Below are 26,364 nucleotides of genomic sequence, written 5' to 3' on the forward strand. Positions count from 1 at the left end.
TTTGGGTGTACATGTTTTCACTTCTCTTGAATAGATTCCTAGGAGTGAAACTGCAGTGTTGTGTGGTTTGTGTTTAACTCTTTAAAACTGACAAATTGTTTTCCAAAGTGGCTGTACCATTTTACATTCCCATCAGCAATATATAAATATTACAGTTTCTCCCCATCAGCACCAATACTTGTATTGTCTTTTTTGTTACAGCCATTCTAGTGAATATGAAGTGATATTCATTATGGTTTAAATTTACATTTCCCTAATGACTAATAATATTGAGCATCTTTCAGTATATTTATTTGCCATCCATATGTCTTCTTTGGTGACATGTCTATTCATATATTTTGCCCATTTTTTAATTGGGGTGTAAGAGCCCAATTTTTTATTGAGTTGTAACAGTTCATTATATATATTCTAGATATAGGTCTTTAGCAAACCTATGTTATGCAGATATTTTCTCCTGTGGCTTATATTTTCTGTCTGTGGCTTATATCTTTATTTTCTTAATAGTATTTTTTGAAGCACAAAACTTCTTAATTTTTATTGATGAAGTTCGATTTATTGAGTTTTTCATTAATGGTTTATGCATTTGTTCTCATTTTTGACAACTCTCTGCCCAACACAAAGTCACTAAGATTGTCTTCTGTGTTTACTTCTAGAAGTCTTATAATTTTAACTCTTACATTTAAGTACCATATTGTGTTAATTTTGGTATATCGCGTGAGGTAAGAATCTAGTTCATTAATTTTGCATATGGCTTTGTAGTTATACCAGCATCATTGGTTGAAAAGACTTTTCCCTCCTTCATTTTTTTAAATTATACTTTAAGTTCTAGGGTACATGTGCACAACATGCAGGTTTGTTCCATAGGTATACATGTGCCATGCTGGTTTGCTGCACCCATCAACTCATCATTTACATTAGGTATTTCTCCTAATGCTATCCCTCCCCCAGCCCCCCACTCCATGACAGGCCCCAGTGTGTGATGTTCCCCGCCCTGTGTCCAAGTGTTGTCATTGTTCAGTTCCCACCTATGAGTGAGAACATGCGGTGTTTGGTTTTTCTCTCCCTGTGATAGTTTGCTGAGAATGATAGTTTCCAGCTTCATCCATGTCCCTGCAAAGGACGTGAACTCATCATTTTTTATGGCTGCATAGTATTCCGTGGTGTATATGTGCCACATTTTCTTAATCCGGTCTATCATTGATGGACATTTGGGTTGGTTCCAAGTCTTTGATATTTTGAATAATGCCACAGTAAACATACGTGTGTGTGTGTCTTTATAGTAGCATGATTTATAATCCTTTGGGTATATACCCAGTAATGAGATTGCTGGGTCAAATGGTATTTCTAGTTCTAGATCCTTGAGGAATCACCACATTGTCTTCCATAATGGTTGAACTAATTTACACTCCCACCAACATTGTAAAAGTGTTCCTATTTCTCCACATCTTCTCCAGCATCTGTTGTTTCCTGACTTTTTAATGATTGCCATTCTAACTGGTGTGAGATGGTATCTCATTGTGGTTTTGATTTGCATTTGTCTGATGACCAGTGATGATGAGCATTTTTTCATGTGTTTTTTGGCTGCATAAATGTCTTCTTTTGCGAAGTATCTGTTCATAACCTTTGCCCACTTTTTGATGGGATTGCTTGTTTTTTTCTTGTAAATTTGTTTAAGTTCTTTGTAGATTCTGGATATTAGCCCTTTGTCAGATAGGTAGATTGCAAAAATTTTCTCCCTTTCTGTAGGTTGCCTGTTCACTCTGATGGTAGTTTCTTTGCTGTGCAGAAGCTCTTTAGTTTACTTATGTCCCATTTGTCTATTTTGGCTTTTGTTGCCATTGCTTTTGGTGTTTTAGTCATGAAGTCCTTGCCCATGCCTGTGTCCTGAATGGTATTACCTAGGTTTTCTTCTAGGGTTTTTATGGTTTTAGGTCTACCATTTAAGTCTTTAGTCCATCTTGAATTAATTTTTGTATAAAGTGTAAGGAAAAGATCCAGTTTCAGCTTTCTACATATGACTAGCCAATTTTCCCAGCACCATTTATTAAATAGGGAATCCTTTCCCCATTTGTTGTTTTTCTCAGGTTTGTCAAAGATCAGATGGTTGTAGATGTGTGGTGTTATTTCTGAGGCCTTTGTTCTGTTCCATCGGCCTGTATATCTGTGTTGGTACCAGTACTATGCTGTTTTGGTTACTATAGCCTTGTAGTATAATTTGAAGTCAGGTAGCCTCTAGCTTTGTTCTTTTTGCTTAGGATTATCTTGGCGGGCCCTTTTTTGGTTTCATGTGAACTTTAAAGTAGTTTTTTCCAATTCTGTGAAGAAAGTTATTGGTAGCTTGATGGGGATGGCATTGAATCTATAAATTACCTTGGGCAGTATGGCCATTTTCACAATATTGATTCTTCCTATATATGAGCATGGAATCTTCTTCCATTTGTTTGTGTCCTCTTTGATTTCGTTGAGCAGTGGTTTGTAGTTCTCCTTGAAGAGGTCCTTCACATCCCTTGTAAGTTGGATTCCTGGGTATTTTATTCCCTTTGTAGCAATTGTGAATGGGAGTTCACTCATGATTTGGCTCTCTGTTTGTCTGTTATTGACGTATAGGAATGCTTGTGATTTTTGCATATGGATTTTGTATCCTAAGACTTTGCTGAAGTTGCTTATCGGCTTAAGGAGATTTTGGGCTAAGACGATGGGGTGTTCTAAATAGACAATCATGTTATCTGCAAACAGAAACTATTTGACTTCCTCTTTTCCTAATTGATTACCCTTTATTTCTTTCTCTTGCCTGATTGCCCTGGCCAGAACTTCCAACACTATGTTGAATAGGAGTGGTGAGAGAGGGCATCCTTGTCTTGTGCTGGTTATCAAAGGGAATGCGTCCAGTTTTTGCCCATTCAGTATGATATTGGCTGTGGGTTTGTCATAAATAGCTCTTATTGTTTTGAGATATGTTCCATCAATACCTAGTTTATTGAGAGTTTTTAGTATGAAGCACTGTTGAATTTTGTCAAAAGCCTTTTCTGCATCTATTGAGATAATCATGGTTTTTGTCATTGGTTCTGTTTATGTGATGGATTACGTCTATTGATTTGCGTATGTTGAACCAGCCTTGCTTCCCCGGGATGAAGCCGACTTGATCGTGGTGGATAAGCTTTTCGATGTGCTGCTGGATTCGGTTTGCCAGTATTTGATTGAGGATTTTCACATCAGTGTTCCTCAGGGATATTGGTCTAAAATTCTCTTTTTTTGTTGTGTCTTTGCCAGGCTTCGGTATCAGGATGATACTGGCCTCATAAAATGAGTTAGGGAGGATTCTCTCTTTTTCTATTGATTGGAATAGTTTCAGAAGGAATGGTACCAGCTCCTCTTTGTACCTCTGGTAGAATTCGGCTGTGAATCCGTCTGGTCCTGGACTCTTTTGGGTTGGTAGGCTATTAATTATTGCCTCAATTTCAGAGCCTGTTATTGGTCTATTCAGAGATTCAGCTTCTTCCTGGTTTAGTCTTAGGAGGGTGTATGTATCCAGGAATTTATCCATTTCTTCTAGATTTTCTAGTTTATTTGCGTAGAGGTGTTTATAGTATTCTCTGATGGTAGTTTGTATTTCTGTGGGATCGGTGGTGATATCCCCTTTGTCGTTTTTTATTGTGTCTATTTGATTCTTCTCTCTTTTCTTCTTTATTAGTCCTGCTAGCAGTCTATCAATTTTGTTAATCTTTTCAAAAAACCAGCTCCTGGATTCTTTGATTTTTTGAAGGGTTTTTTTTTGTGTGTCTATCTCTTTCAGTTCTGCTGTGATCTTAGTTATTTCTTGCCTTCTGGTAGCTTTTGAATTTGTTTGCCCTTGCTTCTCTAGTTCTTTAAATTGTGATGTTATGGTGTCAATTTTGGATCTTTCCTGCTTTCTCTTGTGTGCATTTAGTGTTATAAATTTCCTTCTACACACTGCTTTAAATGTGTCCCAGAGATTCTGGTACGTCATGTCTTTGTTCTCATTGGTTTCAACCTTAATTTTTTTCTACCTTAATTTTGTTACGTACCCAGTGGTCATTCAGGAGCAGGTTGTTCAGTTTCCGTGTAGTTGTGCAGGTTTGAGTGAGTTTCTTAATCCTGAGTTCTAATTTGATTGCACTGTGGTCTGAGAGACAGTTTGTTGTGATTTCTGTTCTTTTACATTTGCTGAGGGGTGCTTTACTTCTAATTATGTGGTCAATTTTAGAATAAGTGTGATGTGGCGCTGAGAAGAATATATATTCTGTTGATTTGGAGTGGAGAGTTCTGTATATGTCTATTAGGTCCACTTGGTGCAGAGCTGAGTTCAAGTCCTGGATATCCTTGTTAACCTTCCGTCTCATTGATCTGTTTAATATTGACAGTGGGGTGTTAAAGTCTCCTATTATTATTGTGTGGGAGTCTAAGTCTCTTTGTAGGTCTCTAAGGACTTGCTTTATGAATCTGGGTGCTCCTGTTTTGGGTGCATATATATTTAGGATAATTAGCTCTTCTTGTTGAATTGATCCCTTTACCATTATGTAATGGTCTTCTTTGTCTCTTTTGGTCTTTGTTGGTTTAAAGTCTGTTTTATCAGAGACTAGGATTGCAACCCCTGCTTTTTTTTTTTCTTTTTTGCTTTCCATTCCCTTGGTAGATCTTCCTCCATCCCTTTATTTTGAGCCTATGTGTGTCTCTGCATGTGAGATGGGTCTCCTGAATACAGCACATGATGAGTCTTGACTCTGTCCAATTTGCCAGTCTGTGTCTTTTAATTGGGGCATTTATCCCATTTACACTTAAGGTTTATATTGTTATGTGTGAATTTGATGTTGTCATTATGATGTTTGCTGGTTATTTTGCCCGTTAATTGATGCAGTTTCTTCATAGCATCAATGGTCTTTACAATTTGGCATGTTTTTGCAGTGGCTGGTACCAGTTGTTCCTTTCCATGTTTAGTGCTTCCTTCAGGAACTCTTGTAAGGCAGGCTTGGTCCTGACAAAATCTCTCAACATTTGCTTGTCTGTAAAGGATTTTGTTTCTCCTTCACTTATGAAGCTTAGTTTGGCTGGATATGAAATTCTGGGTTGAAAATTCTTTTCTGTAAGAATGTTGAATATTGACCCCCACTCTCTTCTGGCTTGTAGGGCTTCTGCTGAGAGATATGCTGTTAGTCTGATGGGCTTCCCTTTGTGGGTAACCTTACCTTTCTTTCTGTCTGCCCTTCACATTTTTTCCTTCATTTCCACCTTAGTGAATCTGACAATTATGTGTCTTTGGGTTGCTCTTCTTGAAGAGTATCTTTGTGGTGTTCCCTGTATTGCCTGAATTTGAAAGTTGGCCTTGCTAGGTTGGGGAAGTTCTCCTGGATAATATCCTGAAGACTATTTTCCAACTTGTTTCCATTTTCCCTGTCACTTTCAGGTACACCAATCAAATGTAGATTTGGTCTTTTCACATAGTCCCATATTTCTTGAAGGCTTTGTTCATTTCTTTTTACTCTTTTTTCTCTAAACTTGTCTTCTCACTTTATTTCATTAATTTGATCCTCAGTCACTGATACTCTTTCTTCCACTTGATCGAATTGGCTATTGAAGCTTGTGCATGCGTCACAAAGTTCTCGTGCCATGGTTTTCAGCTCCATCAGGTCATTTAAGGTCTTCTCTACGCTGTTTATTCTAGTTAGCCATTCGTCTAACCTTTTTTCACGTTTTTAGCTTCCTTCCAATGGGTTAGAACATGCTCCTTTAGCTCAGAGAATTTTATTACCAACCTTCTGAAGCCTGCTTCTGTCAACTTGTCAAAGTCATTCTCCATCCAGCTTTGTTCCATTACTGGCGAGGAGCTGCGATACTTTGGAGGAGAAGAGGCACTCCAGTTTTTAGAATTTTCAGCTTTTCTGCCCTGGTTTCTCCCCATGTTTGTGGTTTTATCTACCTTTGGTCTTTGATGATGGTGACCTACAGATGGGGTTTTGCTGTGCATGTCCTTTTTGTTGATGTTGATGCTATTCCTTTCTGTTTGTTAGTTTTCCTTCTAACAGTCAGGTCTCTCACCTGCAGGTCTGTTGGAGTTTGCTGGACATCCACTCCAGACCCTATTTGCCTGGGTATCACCAGCAGAGGCTGCAAAACAGCAAATATTGCTGCCTGATCCTTCCTCTGGAAGCTTCGTCCCAGAGGGGTGCCCACCTGTATGAGGTGTCTGTCAGCCCATACTGGGAGGTATCTCCCAGTTAGGCTACACAGGGGTCAGGGACCTACTTGAGGAGGTAGTCTGTCCATTCTCAGTGCTCAAACGCCATGCTGGCAGAACCATTGCTCTCTTCAGAGCTGTCAGACAGGGATGTTTAAGTCTACAGAAGTTTCTGCTGTCTTTTGTTCAGCTATGCGCTGCCCACAGAGGTGGAATCCTAGAGTCAGTAGGCCTTGCTGAGCTGCGGTGGGCTCCACCCAGTTTGAGCTTCCTGGCCGCTTTGTTTACCTACTCAAGCCTCAGCAATGGTGGACGCCTCTCCCCTCACAAGGTGGCAGCCTCGTGGGTCGATCTCAGACTGCTGCACTAGCTGTGAGCAAGGCTCTGTGGGTGTGGGATCCACCAGGCACGGGAGAGAATCTCCTGGTCTGCCGGTTGCTAAGACCATGTGAAAAGCGCAGTATTTGGGCAGTGTCCCGTTTTTCCAGGTACAGTCTGTCACAGCTTCCCTTGGCTAGGAAAGGGAAATCCCCCAACCCCTTGCGCTTCCCAGGTGAGGCAATGCCCCACCCTGCTTCAGCTCGCCCTCCATGGGCTGCACCCACTGTCCAACCAGTCCCAGTGAGATGAACCAGGTACCTCACTTGGAAATGCAGAAATCACCCGTCTTCTGCATTGATCACGCTGGGAGCTGCAGACCAGAGCTGTTCCTATTGGGCCATCTTGGAATGGAACCCTCCCTCCTTCATTTTATTGTCTTAAGAATGATATTCTCTTACATAACCACAGTAGAATTACCAACTTTACTATATCTTTACTATATCTAACATTGTTACAATGCTTTCATCTAATCTGTTATCCATATTCTAATTTTATCCATCAGTATGTGCTTTATAACGTATTTTCTTCCTGAGAAAGACCCATTCTAGGACCACAAAATTTACTTAGTTTTCATTTCTCTTTAATCTGGAACACTTGTCTAGCCTTCCTTTGCCATTTATAGCATTAACAGTTTTGAAAATACATTTTGAAAATTTCTGGATAATTTCTGCAAATACATATGTATAATTTTTTTTTTTTTTTTGAGATGGAGTCTCTCTCTGTCACCCAGGCTGGAGTGCAGTGGTGCAATCTCAGCTCACTGCAAGCTCCGCCTCCCGGGTTCATGCCATTCTCCTGCCTCAGCCTCCCAAGTAGCTGGGACTACAGTCGCCTGCCACCACGCCTGGCTAATTTTTTGTATTTTTAGTAGAGACGGGTTTTCACTGTGGTCTCAATCTCCTGACCTCGTGATCCGCCCGCCTTGGCTTCCCAAAGTGCTGGGATTACAGGCATGAGCCACCGCACCTGGCCAAATTTTTTAATAATTTAAAATGTGCTTTAAGATACATTTTTAAATAAATATTCTTTCTCTTTTCTTTGTCTGGCGTTTCCTCCTGATTCCATTCGTGCTGTGCCTCCCAAGTTGGAATACCACTTAGTTGATGACATATCCTTCTAGTGCACCCTTTCTGGACACATGCAATGTCCATCTGCCCTTCATTGATGTTAATTTTCATCACCCAATCAAGATGTTGTTCAGTTTCCCCACTGTGTAATTACTATCTTCCCCTTGCATTTAGTAAGTCCTTGGACTTCTTTTTTGGACCAGCACATTTAGATTTTTCTCAGTGTCCCTGGAAAAGAGAGGAACTGCTCTTCTGCTTGCAACACAGTAATTGCTAACCCCTGTGAAGACAGCATTTATAATGGCATTAATGCCTGAAGACCTTTTTAATGTGTATTTAAGGATTTTCCCTAATGCATGGATGATTAGAATTAGAGAAAGCTGCTACCGATTGGATGACAGTTTTCTTATCCACTATAATCTAGTACAAAAATAACTCCTTTCTGCTGTCTTATTAATATCTCTAGTCAAAAAAAACTTCTCTGATTTGATTCCTGCCATGCTTGTTCATGAATAAATGGATGGAGCTGTGTTCCTGCAGGAACTTTTAAGAGTTTATTTTTTTCTGTTTCATCAAATGAAGATAAATGAACATCTTGAAAGAAAAGTAGCTCGGACTTTACTGGAAAGAGTAATACTTGGAAAAAATATTTCTAATAGCTTGGGAAAATAAAAAGGATGATGACAACTCTAAAGTGTATGCCATCTCTCATCAGTATCTCTCATCCAGTTAATAGGAGAGGATGGCAGCTTTGTTATTAAATCATGTAGATACTAATTGAAGGCACAACCAAATAGAAGGATCAGTTGCCTTCAAAAGCGCTTTTAGATTATTAGCTGTGATTTCAATGATGGAACGCAATTTCCAGATCAACTCCAATTCTTAGACTGATAATTTTCCTAGGAACATGCATGCTTTGGGAAAGAATGGTTGTATAGCTGGTCCTCATTAAGAACCCTCATTCTCCAAGTCACTTTTGCCTCTAAAGTCTAAGTATTCCCATTATGCATTATAGCCAAGGTCACCTGAGAGCTGTAATGTGCACACTAAAACCATTTCTCCACCTAGTCCCTCAGATGTCTATGACTGTTTGGGATCTGCTGGTGCTTTGTAGCATGGAATCCATCCTGGTAATTGGTGGATGGATAGCTTTGCCCAAAAGTCTATGGGACAAGAACAGACAGCATCAGTTCAGATTTTGAAATGGCCTAGTCCTTAGAAATAGCTCATTCCAACACCAAAAGCTTATTACTATTGATATAGCTCTCTGAAAGAAATAACAGTGACAATGACAACCTGAATTTGCATAGCTCTTTGGCCTTTCAGGACACTCTTGGAAACATCTTTTTTCAGGCAATATAGCCAAAATGCCTTAGTTTAAAACTTGGCATCACCATCCACTGACTGTATAATCTCAAACAAAGTTACTTAATCTTGTTTTGTCTCGGTTTTCCTATCTGTAATATGGAGACAATAGTGGATCCCTATTAATAGGTTGTTGTAAGAACTAAAGATAACATCGATCAAGTGCTTAGAGCAATGCATACAGGAAGTGCTTAATAGAGGTTAAGTATTGTTGTCCTTGTCCTATTATTCTACTGAAGAAAGTAAAGGCGTGGATTAATATCCTGTTTTTATGGTTGAAGAAGTAACCAATGATTCAGTAACTTGCCTAAGATCACATAGTAATTGATAGGTGACCCGCAATAAAGAGAAGCCACTCAGAGCTTTTGAGTCCTGCTTTATAAGTCCCTGGGGAGGGTCCCTCCTCCCTCCAATCTTTTGTGCATTTCATTACCTTAAATGACTTTGAAACACAGAAAGCCCTGAGGACCACACCTGGGTCTATGGAAGGAGGCCTGGACCAGCCTGTGTCCCCACAGAAATGCTTGGCCCCTCACCGCAGCCCCCCAGGCCCATGAGAGCTTGGGTCTGTGGTATCAGCCAAACACAGATTCCATAAAGAGCCAGACAAGATGGGGACACTAACAACACAATCTCCACTGCTTCTGCCTCTTCCAGGCTCACAGCTACCCCAGCAGGAAGTCTTGCTGATGTGCTGGTTTCACCAAACCCAACAGCCACAGTGGCTATAGCAAAAGTAGTTAAGTCTGTCTCAGAAATAAAGACCAAGGAAGTAGCCGAGAGATGGTTTTTGTAACTTTAGATCTTTAGGGAATGAAAACTAAATTTAACCCAACTTTGGCAATGGACAACCCCTACAAATACTTGTTTGCAAAATCACTTTATTTTATATTATAGATTAACATTAAATGAGTAAGGAATACATAATTGAGTGAACATTGGTGTTATACATTTATATTGAGACATAAAAAGCATGTATACATACTCTGCAGCTTTAGCTAGCACATGTCCTCAAAATAGACCTCCGCACTACTAAGATCCGGAGACAACTTAAAGCCCTGCAGCCTTTCTTGTAACACAAATAATAAAATAAAAAGAGAGACTAATAAAAAGACAAACATTTCTTCCGGTAATCAGCTGGTCTGGAGTCACTGTTTCATTAGGTATTCCATTCATCACACAAAATAAGGAGAATACATAGAAACACACATATGGGGAAGAGGGAGATAAATAAACATGAAATAAAACAAATGAAATATGTACCCCACATTCTTGCAAAAAATCATTAGGTTGAGTGATTCCCTTTGAGTGGTGAGACTACGGGCACTCAGTTTGGTTCCCTTCTTTGTATAGATATCCTCCATATTATATGAACACATTTTACAATGGAAACTGAAAAAAGTACATTTTTAAAATACCTTTAAAAGAAAGTTGGTACCCAGTGGGTACCAGTTGTAAGGGTATACACTGAAGAGGCTATGTCTTTAGCATCATCACTTAGGGAGTTGTGTGGTCATTAGGTTTATCCCAGTGAAAGTGTGCTGAGCTATCACTTGAACATCATTATGCCTAGTGCTTGTCAAAAAAGGTCTGAACCTTAGATACTGAAGACCTTCCCATTATAAGGCAGGGAGAGGAGAAAGATTTAAAAACACGTATAAACATCTTTTCTTTGTGGATAAAGAAGTGTGGCCAAACTCTATACCTTACCAGTAACTCTGGAATGTTTTGAGAATGAGCCAAAATGTCAGATTCTTCCCCCTATCCAAACAGCCTAGCTGGCAAGGTCCCCAGGGACCCAAATCAGACCCAAGGTTAGCATACTGGTCCTCAGTTTGTAGTGGGCAAGACCTCAGGGTGAGCTGAAGAACAGGGCCTTGGATGATGCCAGATTGAAAGGCCAGATAACCGTCTAAGTGAGTTGACATAGACAGAGCAGGAAAATCTGAATACCAAGCCAGAAGATAGAGCCCAGGGAAATCAAATTGTGGGTGGGAGAAAATTCCCTCTGTAAGTAAAAGGGATCTGTAGCAACCTCTTTTAGCATAAAAGAACGCTACTGAAAATTCCAGTGTGGCCAGGATGGGAAGGTTTGTAGACACCTTTGTGCTTGTCAAAGTGAGGATTTATTCAAATGTGAACTACAGCTGTTATTATGAGTGATTGAAAAGCATTCCAAGTTCCTGGACTGACAAACATTCTCTGTGTATCCACAGCCCTATTGTTACCCATCTAATTCAATGATAGGGACATTGAAAGGGATTTGTATCCCCAAGGAATATATGCATTGCTGTTACTGTATTACTATGATGGCCTTTTAAAAAAACTGTGTATACTATTCTCTTGATACAAGATACTTGACAGGCTCTCAGCAAAATGCTGAGCTTTTACTACCTTTACTAAGTCAGCAATGACACTATCTCAAAGGGCGAAAAAGGGAAATTCTTGCCAAATCTTGAAGATCTTGGCATATATCAGTAATATGATTTTTATAAGAAATGAGATTCTACGAATTGTGGGTAATAGATTTACACATTTCCCAGATGGCTTACAGAATAACAGACTGGAAACAGAACTTAAATTATAGGCAGGAACATAAACACCAGATCTAATTTTGAAAATGAGCAGAATAGAAATGTGACGAGCATTAACAAATAGTAATTGCTTGCAACCTTTAATGACATCTTGGCTAGAGATGTTATTTGGTGTGAATGCCCCAAATAGTCAGAACCAAAAGGGTTTATTTTCGATATAACTCAATCCAGCAGATACGAATTGAGTACTTTCTATACGCCAGACACCATTCTAGGAGTGGGGGACATAGTAGCAAACAAAACCGAACAAATCCGTTCCCTCATGGTACTGATATTCTAGAGGGGGAACACTAGTGAACAGGAATAAAGAAGTAAAATGTATAATATGTTAGATAGGGATACATGCAATGAAAAAAATGTAAAACCAGAAAGGACAATATATGTGTTGAAGGATGGTGCTTCAGTTGGAAAGGAGAAAAATTTAGCCAGTAGTCTAATTTTGGAATAGAAATGGGTTCCAAAGTGGGAGGCAGGAGGCCAGTCATTTCACTCTCTGGATTTCCCTATCTATCAAGTGAAGCAGACTGTGGGATCTTTGTCACAAACAAGCTCTTACAGTTCAGATTGCTGGTGGTGCTTTGCTGTGTGACACAAGGGAAATTAAGAAACACATGGATTTCAAACTTTAAAAGTGACACGCCAAGTAGTGTTCTTTTGTGCCAGTAAAACAAAGCCACAGATTGCCCAGAGGGAGACTTCTGCCTTGGAGTGAACGCCCCTGGAAGACACTACACTGGTACTTTCCACTCCAGTGACAGCATAAGGGAGGAAAAATGGGGATAGTAACTGGTTTACATCTCAAGGATATTATAGGCTCATAATTGCTTCTTTTTAACATTTTTTCCTTAGAATTACCATCTGTTAGGCACTGTCATTTTTCAAACCCATTTTATAGATTAGGTAATTGGAAAATAAAAATTAAGTATCTTGCTGAAATTCGTGTAGCTAGTTGTAGTCCAAGAATTTAAAACCAGATCTCTCTGATTCCAGAATCTATAAACTTTCCATGACACCTAGCCGTGTTCTTATAAGTACCTCATTTTTTACTCTAAAAATCTCTCCCAGATGAGGGTGTACTCAACAAAATCTGAAGTGGGACACTATACAGGACAAATGACCTGTCTTTCTCAGCAAATAAATTATAAGAAAAAAAGAGAAAGGGAAAATAACATATAGATTAAAAATTACTTAAGAGGGGAAGTTCTGGGAAGATGGTGAATAGGAGACAGGACTGACATGCAGCTCCCACTTGGATGGACAGAATAGCATGTGGAGACTCACACCATGGAATTTTGTTCCAGGAAGCACTGCAGGAGCATACCAGGAAAACCAAAATAATTACTAGATCCTTTTAAAGAAGCAGCAAATTCTACGAGATAGGCAAAAAAAAAAAAAAAAAAAAAAAAAAAAAAAAAAAAAAAAAAAACCTCAGGGGGAAATATATAGCCTGGGGCTAGGTCTGAGTCCTGTGTACAGGCTGACAGGCTGCCTGGAGATAAACTCAGCGCTGTTAGCAGGCCACAGTGGGAGAGAGACTGGCCTCACCAAATGCATGGGAGCTGGGTGAGGCCCATCACAACTGGCTTTCCCCCACTTCCCTGGTGACAGAGGCAACCCTAATCCCCTCTGGAACATAACCCCATTGGCCCAAGAACCACCCCTTTATCCCCCATGGTAGCTATGGCAAGCCCTGCCCAAGAAGAGTCTGAGCTGGGTCCTGTCTAACACTGCCCCCGCCTGATGATTTTTCTCTACCTGTCCCGGTAGCCAATCACGAAAGACATAAACTCTTGGGAGCTTTATGACCCTGACCGTTGCCTCAGAAACCTGAATACTTATCCTGGCCAACTTAGGGCAAGCTTATATTCCCCTTCTGTTGCGGCTGGTGCTTTCTTGAAAGCACGACCCCCTGGCTGTAGGCCAACAAACTCAGGACATTACAGCAACTCATGACAGAACAACCCTGCTGCAAGGAAGGAGAAAACATCTAATTCCATTGCATGCAACATTCTGGCTGACCAGTGGTCCTGAGTCTGTCCAGGACCACTAGTTATGCTAACATAACTAGCATTCAAGAAAGCTAGTACACTAAACATATCTAAAACCAAGGACTCTCACAGAGTCTACTTCACTCCCCTGCCACCTCCACCAGAACAGGTGCTGGTATCCATGGTTGGGAGACCTGAAGATGGATTGCATCACAGGACTCTTTGCAAACATTCCCTAGCGCCAACCCAGAGCCTGGTAGCCCCACTGGGTTGCTAGACCCAGAAGAACAACAATCACTGCAGTATAGTTCACAGGAAGCCCCATCCCTAGGGGAAGGGGACCCTTCATGGGACCTTTATGGGTCCTTCATGAGACCACCTCATGGGACAAAAGAATCTGAAGAGCAGCCCTTGAGTTCCAGATTTTTCCACTGAAATAGTCTACCCAGATGAGAAGGAATCAGAAAAGTAATTCAGATAATATGACAAAACAAGATTCTGGCTGGGCGCAGTGGCTCATGCCTGTAATCCCAGCATTTTGGGAGGCCGAAGTGGGAAGATCACTTGAGCCCAGGAGTTCAAGACCAGCCTGGGCAACATAGTCTCCATCTCTACATTTAAATAAAACAAGGTTCTATAACACTCCAAAAAGACCATACTAGCTCCCCAGCAGTGGATTCAAACCAAGAAGAAATATCTGAATTGCCAGATAAAGAGTTCAGAAGGTTGATTATTAAGTGACTCAAGGAAATACCAGAGAAAGGTAAAAACCAACTTAAAGAAATTAAAAAATATATACAGGATATGGATAAAAAATGCTCCAAAGAAATAGCTATCATAAAGAAAAAAAAACAATCACAACTTCTGGAAATGAAAGACACACTTAGAGAAATACAAAATGTACTGGAAAGTTTCAACAGTAGAATCAAACAAGTAGAAGAAAGAACTTCAGAGCTTAAAGACAAGTTTTTCAAGTTACCCAATGAGAAAAAGACAAAAACAAAACAAAATGAACAAAGCCTCCAAGAAATTTGGGATTATGTTACATACCCAAATGTAAGAATAATTGGTGTTCCTGAGGAAGAAGAGAAATCTAGAAGTTTTGAAAACATATTTGGGGGAATAATCAAGGAAAATTTTCCTGGCCTTCTAGAGATCTAGACATCCAAATACAAGAAGCTCGAAGGACGCCTGGGAAATGCAACACAAAAAGGTCATCACCTGGGCACGTAATCATCAGGTTATCCAAAGTCAAGACAAGGAAAGAATCTTAAGAGCTGTGAGGCAAAATCATCAGGTAACCTATAAAGGAAAACCTATTAGATTAACAGCACATTTCTCAGCAGAAACCCTACAAGCCAGAAGGGATGGGAGTTCTATCATTAACCTCCTCAAACAAAATAATTGCTAGCCAAGAATTTTGTATTGAGCAAAAACTAAGCTTCATAAATGAAGGAGAGATAAAGTCTTTTTCAGACTAACAAATGCTGAGAGCATTTGCCACTCTCAAGCCAGCATTACAAGAAATGCTAAAAAGAGTTCTAAATCTTGACACAAAACCTTAAAATACACCAAAATAGAATCTTCTTAAAGCATAAATCTCACAGGGCCCGTAAAACAATAACACAAAAAAACAAGGTATTCAGACAGCAACTAGTACAATGAATAAAACAGTATGTCACATCTCAATAACATTGAATGTAAGATGGCTTAAATGTTCCACTTAAAAGATAGAGAATGGCAAAATAGATACAAATCCACCAACCAAGTATGTGCTGTCTTGACTCACCTAACACATAAGGACTCACAGAAACTTAAGGTAAAGTGGTGGGGAAAGATATTCGACGTAAATGGTCACCAAAAGTGAGCAAGAGTAGCGATTCTTGTATCAGACAAAACAAACCTTGAAGCAACAACAGTTAAAAAAGACAAAGAGGGACATTATATAATGATAAAAGGATCAATCCAACTGGAAAATATCACAATCCTAAATATATATGCACCTAACATTGGAGCTCCCAAATTTATAAAACAATTATTACTAGACATAAGAAGTGAGATAGACAGCAACACAAAAATACTCCACTGACAGCACCAGACTTCAATACTCCACTGACAGCACCAGACAGGTTATCAAGACACAAAGTCAACAAAGAAACAATGGACTTAAACTATGCCCTAGAACAAATGGACTTAACAGATATTTACAGAACATTCTACCCAACAACTGCAGAATATACATTCTTTTCATCATCACGTGGAACATTCTCCAAGATAGACCATATGATAGGCCACAAAGCAAGTCTCAATGAATTGAAGAAAGTCAAAATTATATCAAGTGCCCTCTCAGACCACAGTGGAAAAAAACTGGAAATTAATTCCAAATGGAACCCTCAAAACTATAGAAATACATGGAAATTAAATAATCTGCTCCTGAATTATCTTTGGGTCAACAATGAAATCAAGATGGAAATTAAAAATCCTTTGAACTGAATGATAATTGTGACACAGCTTATCAAAACTTCTGGGTCACAGGAAAAGTGGTGCTAAGAGGAAAGTTCATAGCATTAAATGCCTACATCAAAAAGTCTGAAAGAGCACAAAGAGACAATCTAAGGTTACACCTCAAGGAACTAGAGAAACAAGAACAATCCAAATCCAAACCCAGCAGAAGAAAAGAAATAATAAAGATCAGAGCAGAATTAAATAAAATTGAAACAAAAAAAATACAAAAGATAAATGTAACAAAAAGCTGGTTCTTTGAAAAGATAAATAAAATTGATAGACCATTAGCAAGATTAACCAAGAAAAGAAGAGAGAAAATTGAAATAAGCTCAATTAGAAATGAAACGAGAGATATTACAACTGACACCACAGAAATACAAAAGATCATTCAACACTACTATGAACACCTTAACATGCACAAACTAGAAAATCTAGAGGAGGTAGATAAATTCCTGGAAATACACAACCCTCTTAGATTAAATCAGGAAGAAGCAGAAACTCTGAACAGACCAATAACAAATAGTGAAATTGAAAAAGTAATAAAAAAATTAACAGCAAAAAAATCCAGGACCAGATGGATTCACAGCTGAATTCCATCAGGCATTCAAAAGATTGATAACAATCTTACTGAAACTATTCCAAAAGATAGAGAAACAGGGAAACCTCCCTAACTCATTCTGTGAAGTCAGTATCACCCTAATTCCAAAACCAGGAAAGGACATAAAAAAAAGGAAAACTACAGACCAATATCCCTGGTGAATACAGATGCAAAAAACGTCAACAAAATACTAGCTAACCAAATCAAACAACGTATCAAAAAGATAATAAACCATGATCAAGTGGGTTTTATACCAAGGATGCAGGGATGGTTTAACATATACAAATCAATAAATGTGATACATCACATAGACAGAATTAAAAACAAAAATCATATGACCATCTCAATAGACACAGAAAAGCATTTGACAAAATCCAGCATCCCTTTATGATTAAAACCCTCAGCGAAGTCGGCATAGATGGGGTATACCTCAAGGTAATAAAAGCCATCTATGACAAACCCACGGCCAACATTATACTGAACAGTGAAAAGTTGAAAGCATTCCCCCTGAGAACTGGAGCAAGACAATGATGCCCACTTTCTCTACTTCTGTTCAACATAGTACTAAAAGTACCAGCCAGAGCAATCAGACAAGAGAAAGAAATGAAGGGCATCCAAATCGGTAAAAAGTAAGTCAAACTGTTATTGTTCCCCAATGATATGATTGTATACCTAGAAAACCCTAAAGATTCATCCAAAAAGCTCCTAGATCTGATAAATGAATTCAGTAAAGTTTCAGAAGACAAAATCAATGTACACAAATCAGTAGCACTGCTATACACCAACAGTGACCAAGCTGAGAATCAAATCAAGAACTCACCCCTTTTACAACAGCTGCAAAAAAATAAAATACTTAGGAATACACCTAACCAGGGAGGTGAAAGATCTCTACAAGGAAAACTACAAAACACTACTGAAAGAAATTATAGATGACACCAACAAATGAAAACACACCTCATGCTCATGGATGGGTACAATCAATATTGTGAAAATGACCATAATGCCAAAAGCAATCTACAGATTCAGTGCAACTCCCATCAAAATACTGTCATCATTCTTCACAAAACTAGAAAAAATAATCCTAAAATTCATATGGAACCATAAAAGACCCCACATAGCCAAAGCAATACTAAGCAAAAAGAACAGATCTGTTGGCATCACATTACCTGACTTCAAACTATACTACCAGGCCATAGTTACCAAAACAACATGGTACTGGTATAAAAATAGACACTTAAACCAATGAAACAGAATAGAGAACCCAGAAATAAAGCCAAATATTTACAGCCAACTGATCTTCAACACAGCAAACAAAAACATAAAGTCAGGAAAGGACACCCTGTTCAATAAGTGGTGCTGGGATGATTGGCAAGCCACATGTAGAAGAATGAAGCTGGATTCTCCTCTCTTACCTTATACAAAAATCAACTCAAGATAGATCAAAGACTTAAATCTAAGACCTGAAGCCGTAAAAATTATAGAAGATAACATCAGAAAAACTCTTCCATACTTTGGCTTAGGCAAAGAGTTCATGACCAAGAATCCAACAGCAAACTGAACAAAAAGATAAATAGATGGGACCTAATTAAACTAAAAAGCTTCTGTACAGCAAAAGAAATAATCAGCAGAGTAAACAGACAACCCAGAGAGTGGGAGAAAATTTTCACAAACTATGCATCTGACAAAGGACTACTATCCAGAATCTACAAGGAACTCAAAACAAGTCAGCAAGAAAAAAACAATCCCATCAAAAAGTGGGCAAACGACATGAATAGACAATTCTCAAAAGAAGATATACAGATGGCCAACAAATATATGAAAAAATATTCAACATCACTAATTATTAGGGAAATGCAAGTCATTACCACAATGAGATACCACCTTATTCCTGCAGGAATGGCCATAATTTAAAAAATCAATAAATAACAGATGTTGGCATGGATGTGGTGAAAAGGGAACACTTTTACACTGTTGGTGGAAATGTAAACTAGTACAACCACTATGGAAAACAGTATGGAGATTCCTCAAAGAACTAAAAGTAGAACTACCATTTGATCCAGCAATCTCATTACTGGGTATCTACCCAAAGAATAAGAAGTCATTGGCTGAACGCAGTGGCTCATGCCTGTAATCCCAGCACTTTGGGAGGCCAAGGTGGATGGATCATGAAGTCAGGAGTTCAAGACCAGCCTGGCCAAAATGGTAAAACCTTGTGTCTACTAAAAATACAAAAATTAGCTGGGCATGGTGGTGGGCACCTGTAATCCCAGCTATTCGGGAGTCTGAGGCAGGAGAATTGCTTCAACCTGGGAGACGGAGGTTACAGTGAGCTGAGATCGCACCACTACACTCCAGCCTGGGCAACAGAGCAAGACTCTGTCTCAGGGAAAAAAAAAAAAAGAAGTCATTATATGAAAAAGATACAAACACATGCATGTTTATAGCATCACAATTCACAATTGCAAAGATATGGAACCAGCCTAAATGCCCATCAACCAACAAGTGGTTGGTTGATGAAATGTGGTATATGTACATCATGGAATGCTACTCAGCCATAAAAAAGGAATGAAATAATGGTATTCAAAGCAAGCTGGATGGAGTTTGAAGACCATTATTCTAAGTGAAGTAACTCAGGAGTGGAAAACTAGACATCATATGTTCTCATAAGTGGGAGCTAAGCTATGAGGGTGTGAAGGCATAAGAATGATATAATGGATTTTGGGAATTCAAGAAAAAGGGCGGTAGGTGGCTGAGGGATAAAACTACGCATTGGCTACACTGCTTAGGTGATGAGTGCACCAAAATCTCAGAAATCATCACTAAAGAACTTTTCCATGCAACCAAACACCATCTGTTCTGCCAAAACTCATGAAATTTTTAAAAAGTAAAAATAAAAATTACTTAAGAGACAACAAATATCAATATTTGCACCTTATTCAGAACCTGACTCAAACAAACTGTTTAAAATCAATACATGTTAGCCAGATGTAGTGGCATGTGCCTGTAGTCCTAGCTACTTGGGAGGCTGAGACAGGAAGATCACTGGAGCCCAGGAGTTCAAGGTTGCAGTGAACCTGGGCAACAGAGAGATTATCTCTAAAAAAAATTTTAAAATGAAAATAATATATATAAAAAATAATAAATAATAAAATAAATAAAAATAAAAAATATATAATTTTTAAGTGTGTATATGTGTGTATATATATGTAAAATCAATGTATGAAATATGGCTAGGAATTTGAATACTAATAACATTTGATAATATTGAAGAATTGGGTTTTTTAAGGTGTTATAACATTATGTTTACATTTTAAAAGAGAGTCATTTTAGAGGTACATACTAACATATTTCCAGAAGAAATATGATGTCTGGGATTAACTTTAGAATAATGCATTGAAAGGAGTATAAATAAATAAGATTGACCACATTGTTGATCACTGATGTAGCTGGGTGATGGGTTCATGAGGGTGGTTATAGTTTTATTCCCAATTTTATAGATGCATAAGAATTTCCACAACAAAAAGTAAAACAAAAGAAAACAAAACAAAATTTTCACCATGGTGAATGTGGAATTTACTGACCACCTGCCACTTTCGTAAGTGCTGTCTCTTCCATTAGACTGGGGCAAGCCTGGGCACGCACCCCAGTCTAATGGTCAAAACACATGTACTAGTGCCCCTTCCTGCCCTGGTTTATAGAGCTGACCTAGACATTGGACTTCCTGCTCACTGTAGACTCTCCTGTTCTGGGTCTTTGGCTTTTATGCAACCAGCCCCAAGGACATGTCACCCAAGGATCCCAGGAGGCAATTTGATATAATGAAAGAAATTAGTCCTTTGGAATTAGAACAACCTTCACCGGGAGTCTCACCTTCTCTTTAGTAGCTATGCAATATTGAGTAAAGCCTTTTACCTTACTGGGCCTTTATGAGTTGTTGTGATGATCAAATGGAATAGTATAAACAAGGGTTCTTCCCAAGAATCTGGCTCCTAAATATACTGGTCTACTAAGACCCAACAATGAATCGATGAAGAAGTGGTCTCTATAGTGGGAGTGACTGACATTTTCCTAGATCACATCTATCTTCCCCACTGGACTACATCTCCTAAAGGAAGGAACCGTACTTTGTGCTTTTGGTGTTCCCAAAATAGTGAGATGGGAAAAACATGGTCTTGGTGTCAGAAAGTCCTGGGTTCAAATTCTGTCTTCATCGATTACTAACTATGGAGCCTTTGACATGTTTTAGCCTCCTTATCTGTGAAATAATATGTCCACTTAGAGAATTTAATGAAAGAAGACATTCAAGTGCCCACAGTATAGTTGGGGCATGAGAAGTATTATTTTCCCACCTCTGTTATGTGCTCTCTTGATACTTGCAGAATGAATGAGTTTAACAGATGCTTCTTTGAAACATGAATGCCTCAGAAGCCTTTCAGGTACAGCTTTTCAGGTTTTTCACTGAACATAGGAACCTAGGTGGACTCCCCAGGCTGGGAGTGTGTGTGACTGTTTGCCACAAGAAGGGTGCCTTTGTCTACTTTGTGAAGGATGCTGAGTAGACAAACATGTCCCTGCTCAGAAGAAAAATGCCAGTCACCCAGGGAAAGGAATTTATAAAGAATGATTGAGACTAGTGCCAAGGTCAAGAGGAAAAATAATTCTAATTGATATTGTCAGAGCACTGGGCTTTCTTTGAAGAAAGCCACATTTTTTGACCATATTAAAGTTTCTTTGTGGTTAATTCAGGTCCCTGGCCTGGGCCTCATGGTGTTAGCGTTATTATGAAGACAGAAGTATGTAAATACCAATTATCCAACTAGGCCTGACTGCATGTTGGAGTTGACTTTTCCCCAGGCTGCCCTCAGGTCCCAGTCAGCTCTGCACAGCCAGAGTGGCATCAGGTCGTACTAATGCCAGGCAAATCCTGAATAGTGATAAGAGCCCCCCAGAAAATGTCCATTGGCAGGAGGGCCTGAGGGCTGTTGCTTCTGTTGAAGTGTTTGAGGAGGTGCTGCCACCTCAGACTGGTCTCAAGGTCAGAATGGATGTGCAGTTACATCTTCTTTGCCCTTGTCAGTCTTGCTACTTCATTGCAAAAGTTCAAGGCTACAGAGGCTCAGGGGCAGGGATCCCACCTTTCTGAAAGGAAAGAGCAGAGGTAAGGCTCATTTCTGTGGATGGCGGGCAGGGTCAAAGGATTCTAAAGTCTGTCAGGACAAGCAAAGACAAAAGAAGAGTCAAGAAGGTTGTGAAAAGCAGCAGTGAAATTCAGTGAAGGAAAAAGTGCAGGCAGGAGGGAGGTAGCTATAACAAGAGTATGGAGTGAAATATGTATCTCAGTATTTCTTCCCACATGCTTAACTGGTAGCCCCAATGCCATTTGTTGGGAAATTATTCTTCTCCTTGTTTTCTAATACCACCTTTGTTGTGGACTAATTTTTCATCTTTTGGGGGCTTGCTGTTTAGTTCCATTCATCTGTCTCTGATCTCATGTCAATGTGTTGTGTTGGAGTCTAAGAGTGCAAGTCCAGGGAAATACATACCTACATTCAGAACTACAGTTAGATGTGTGCTTTCCCAAACAGAAGACTCTTCTGTTCATCATTTTAAATGTTGTATCCTAATGTCATGAGGTCAGAAGGAACTGTTTAGGACAACGATGTGCGCCTAATAGGGAATTAATCATTTGTGCCTGAGTATAAGACCATGTCATGACCTTCTGATCACAAGAAAATAAGGTATCGTTGGGAAAAAAACTCTGAGCCTGTCACCTGGATGTAAAAGTCGGGTTGGTGAGATCAGGCACATTCAGGGTGGTACAGTGGTAGACTAAAAGCCTAGTAAAGATAAATGAAAGTCCCAGTAATTTCATTAGTTTTTTCTGTCTCTGCAAGTCACAAAAGTACATGGGCACTCAGTGGCCTTTATACTGTATGGTGGCCCCAGCCTGGTTCAGCAGGGTGTCTTCCCTCTCTATCACTGTGAGAAGCAGAGGGACTCTGATTGTTTCTACTCAAGCAGGGTGAGAACAATGTTATCAGACATTTCCAGGCAGATAGCAGAGGTGGATTTTCCTAACCTCATCCCACCCTCTCTCATCTCATGCTGTCAGACTGTCATGCAGCTGCAGACAGAATCCATCCCCAGAGAACAGTGGATGGTGGAACCACATGTTTATTTTACTTTTAGTTTCCAAGTTTGCAGTAGGTTAGATGTAACGTAGGAATGAACCCTGAACAGTGCTTTCTGAACCTTCTATGCCACAGGTTCCCCCAAATAATTGGGAGTGGTTGGAAGGAATCAAGGAGGAAGATGGTTAGAGGTAATTATTCACTGCTCTCTTTTCAGTCTCATCGTGCTAATTCCATGCTTCTGTTTTAAACCTTATTACATCATGGTGGTATTTATTTATCTGCATGTCTTCACACCCACCCCCAACCCCTGCAGGCTGCCTAAGAGTGTCTGAACTGTTTTAACCATTTTCAGAATCTAGTGTGATGTCTGGAATATAGTAAATAAGTGTTTGAGAAATTGTGACATGCACATGTCTAGGAATGTATGTGGCAACACTAGTACTTTGTGAAAACCCCATTTCTATTCAGTTCAGGCTTATGGTTTCTGTGGTAGTTGCAGTTGGGAAGGGGAGTGTCTGCTTTAAAAAAACATTAACACCCCAAATTGCCTAATGCCTGGGACCATTTTCCAAGTTGCCTTCACTAGAATCAGAGATGGAAGCTGGGGAAAGAGGTTGGGGCTCTTTGCTGAGAAAGGTAAATATTTTTCCCTAAGCAGGTGACACATTACTGCTTCAGCTCATTGCTGCCTAGATCCTATGACAGCCTGGCAGGTGACTGGCAGAATTTTCCTGTGTCTTGTCCCAGCAGTCAGGATTTCAGTCCTCAAAGAAAAGCTCCAGTGAAAAGGAAGGGGGAAATCCTGGGAGTGGCAGAAACCCAACCTCCAGTGGCTCCTTTTCCCTGCAGGTTCATCTTTGAGCAGCTTTGCTAATCACATAAGAAGGTCTTTTGGGAGAGATTTTACTTATCCTTTCCTTTCCTCAGAAAGCCTCCTTTTATTTATTTATTTTTTTTAAGGCAAAGAAAAAGTTTCAACAATTCTTATCATAGCCTGCAGGCACACAAGAGCAGGAGAAAAAGCAAATTGCAAAGTGAAGACCCAGCACCCTCTGTTTAGCCTTCACCCAAAATTGCACTGCATGGTGAACACTTAATTGCTGAATATACATGTTTCTAGGCTGTGATCTAGATTCCTTAAGAGAAGGGTTATAGGATAGTGTGTGGTTATATTCCCTCTACCTAGAGAGGATTAAGTCTAAAATCTCCTACATCAAGAATCTTGGTATTGGGAAAGATGCAATACAGGTTCTCTAAGGAATGAGTTTCCACCTGTCTTTTTATGCTCTGCATCTGGCAGTTTCTTGCTTTTGGGGAAAAAAAAATCTGTGACAGCATACAGGAGCAAAAGGAACATTAAAAATGCCATAAATACTTCTAGCTATTTACCTACCCTGAAATGTGCTGGATCAGTTCCCTTGATGAAGACAACTTTTTAAAAAATAAGTTTCCTTTCAATAGATAAGAAGCTTCCTCTCTGCTGGCCATGCTTCCCCTGCGGAAGCCTGCAGTGCAGTAGCTGCTGCTGAGACTCCTCTGCCAGTTGCTATGGAGAGCAGCTGCAGGGGAGGGGATTCCTGGAGAGGCAAAGAGGTGGAGAGGAAGCTCTCCTGTCTAAATCCAGATTCTCCATCTGAAAAGGTTAAGCAGGAGGGAAACAATATTCAAGGATGGGTGTGGGTTTGGAGGTGGAGTGTGTGTATATGTGTGTGTAAGAGAGAGAATATGAGAATATGTATTATTTTGATATGTGGGTTATAGTTAGTTTTCTTGGAAAAATCCTTTTCTAGAATGACATAGGAGAAAGTCTTGGGTAGTAAAACCATCTGGTTTTACAAGAAAGTGTCTGATTACACAGAGTATATCTTGTGTTTATGTTTTTGTTGTTGGTGGTGGTAATAGTGTATTTGCTTTGTTCTATTGTTTAGCAAAATAAAGTGCTTGTGTCTTCCAATTATATTCAGCTTTTTCTAGACAACGGAGCCAGCTTTGTTGGCCTCATGGATTCTAACTCATATTTTGATGCTGACCAAGTTGCATCTGTTTTTTTAATGTGTTCAATTCTATAGAAACTAGTTGAACAAATAACTTTATAACAGAGTATATCAGGCTAAGAGGAAGAAAGGAATTCCTTAAAAGTTTGATGTTTGGGATTTACCTCAGAACAAACATAACATGGCAGAGAAAGAGGATCAAATAAATAAAATATATAAAATAGTTATAATCATCTGATGGAATTTACCTTAAAACAACATAGGAGAGGAGGGACGTGGATGGGGATTTAGATGAAACTAGACTGACTGGGGGCTGATAATGTTTGGTGCATGGGAGGCTCATGATACTACATAGAGGTTTACTTAAACCTCTAATAAAAAATCAAAAAGTCATAAAGTAAAAAGAAGCAGTTGTCCATGTGTCTGTCAGCTCTTAAATATGGAAGAAATCATGGTAGGCCTCAACAAAATGAGGCTGCAGGCTAGAAAAACATTTTACTAAAGGGAATATACTGACGTTTGGTGTGGGTGGTTGATTGGTTTGGAGACGCTCACTGTCATCAGATGTCTTATTTGTAACAAAAAAGTGCTGGTTACACAGGAGGGAAATGATACTCAAGGGTGAGTATATGGATTTGATCCAGGGTTAACAGGTCTCTCCCATTGTTGATTATTTTACAGCCCAAAGTAGCATTAGCATCCTAATGGAACATTCCTCTGATGGAACATTAATAGAGGCAGAGAAACTAGACAAATGACTGTATTTCCTAAAACCAATGGCAAACTATCCAGTGTGGACTACAGTATATGGGTTGAACAGTCAAAATATTGCCTTTCTTAGCCTATCAGAACCCTCTGCAGAGCACAAGGCATATAGAAACTGCCCTGAGCAACTATGTCAGTGCCATTTATAGACTACAAGCTACGTATCTACTGGGACTCCCAAGGACCCGTACTGATGATCATTTCTCATCTGATTTTCCCAGGCATGGCCCTCTGTGTTCAATAATACACATACTCAAGAACTGAGAAGAAGCAATCTTATTAGTACTTGCCAGGGGAATTCTAGTGATGGAGGATGGGGAGGCCTCAAGACCCAAGAGGCCAGACCAGAAGTCAGCTTATGTCAAAAATATGTACTGAAACTTTGAGTTCAATTTTCTGGCTACAGGGTTTGGACTGTGATCTGGTCTTATAGTCAGACCTGATATAGCCAGGTCTGAACGTATAGACCATAGTCACACTTAGGGGACTGCAACCTTGAGTTTCTACAGCACATTCTTGTGCCTTTTATGGAGTTACATAGTGGCTGGAAGAAAACTTGTGCACATGTGTGCATGTGCACACACACACATACTTACCTAGACACTCTCTAAGTTTAGCTTAAGGACCTCACCCCATTTAATTAGCCAAGAGGACAAAAATATCATCTGAAGCCTTATAGGGGAGGGGTGCACAAGGAGCAGAAGATAAATGGTACAGTGAATCTCCAGATGGCTCCCTGTAGCTCCCAAGGTCCCCCAGTTGACTTATCCAGGCAGATCA

The 26,364-nt window shown here is 39.5% G+C and overlaps 1 protein-coding gene across 6 annotated transcripts in view; it reads left to right on the forward strand.

Annotated features, from left to right (window-relative positions):
• The window catches only part of TMEM108 (transmembrane protein 108), a 377,511-nt gene that overhangs the window by 285,442 nt on the left and 65,705 nt on the right, over positions 1-26,364 (forward strand). Inside the window, exon 1 of one of the 6 annotated variants that reach the window (XM_054552623.2) lies at positions 22,691-23,013. The exons of the other annotated variants lie outside the window; for them this stretch is intronic. Coding sequence (XP_054408598.1) covers positions 22,917-23,013 — 97 coding nt within the window. The 5' untranslated portion in view covers positions 22,691-22,916. Of the gene's footprint in view, positions 1-22,690; positions 23,014-26,364 lie in introns of those variants that run through there. 6 annotated transcript variants of the gene reach the window in all.

This window comes from Pongo abelii, chromosome 2 (genome assembly GCF_028885655.2).
Source record: "Pongo abelii isolate AG06213 chromosome 2, NHGRI_mPonAbe1-v2.0_pri, whole genome shotgun sequence".
Lineage (NCBI taxonomy): Eukaryota > Metazoa > Chordata > Mammalia > Primates > Hominidae > Pongo > Pongo abelii.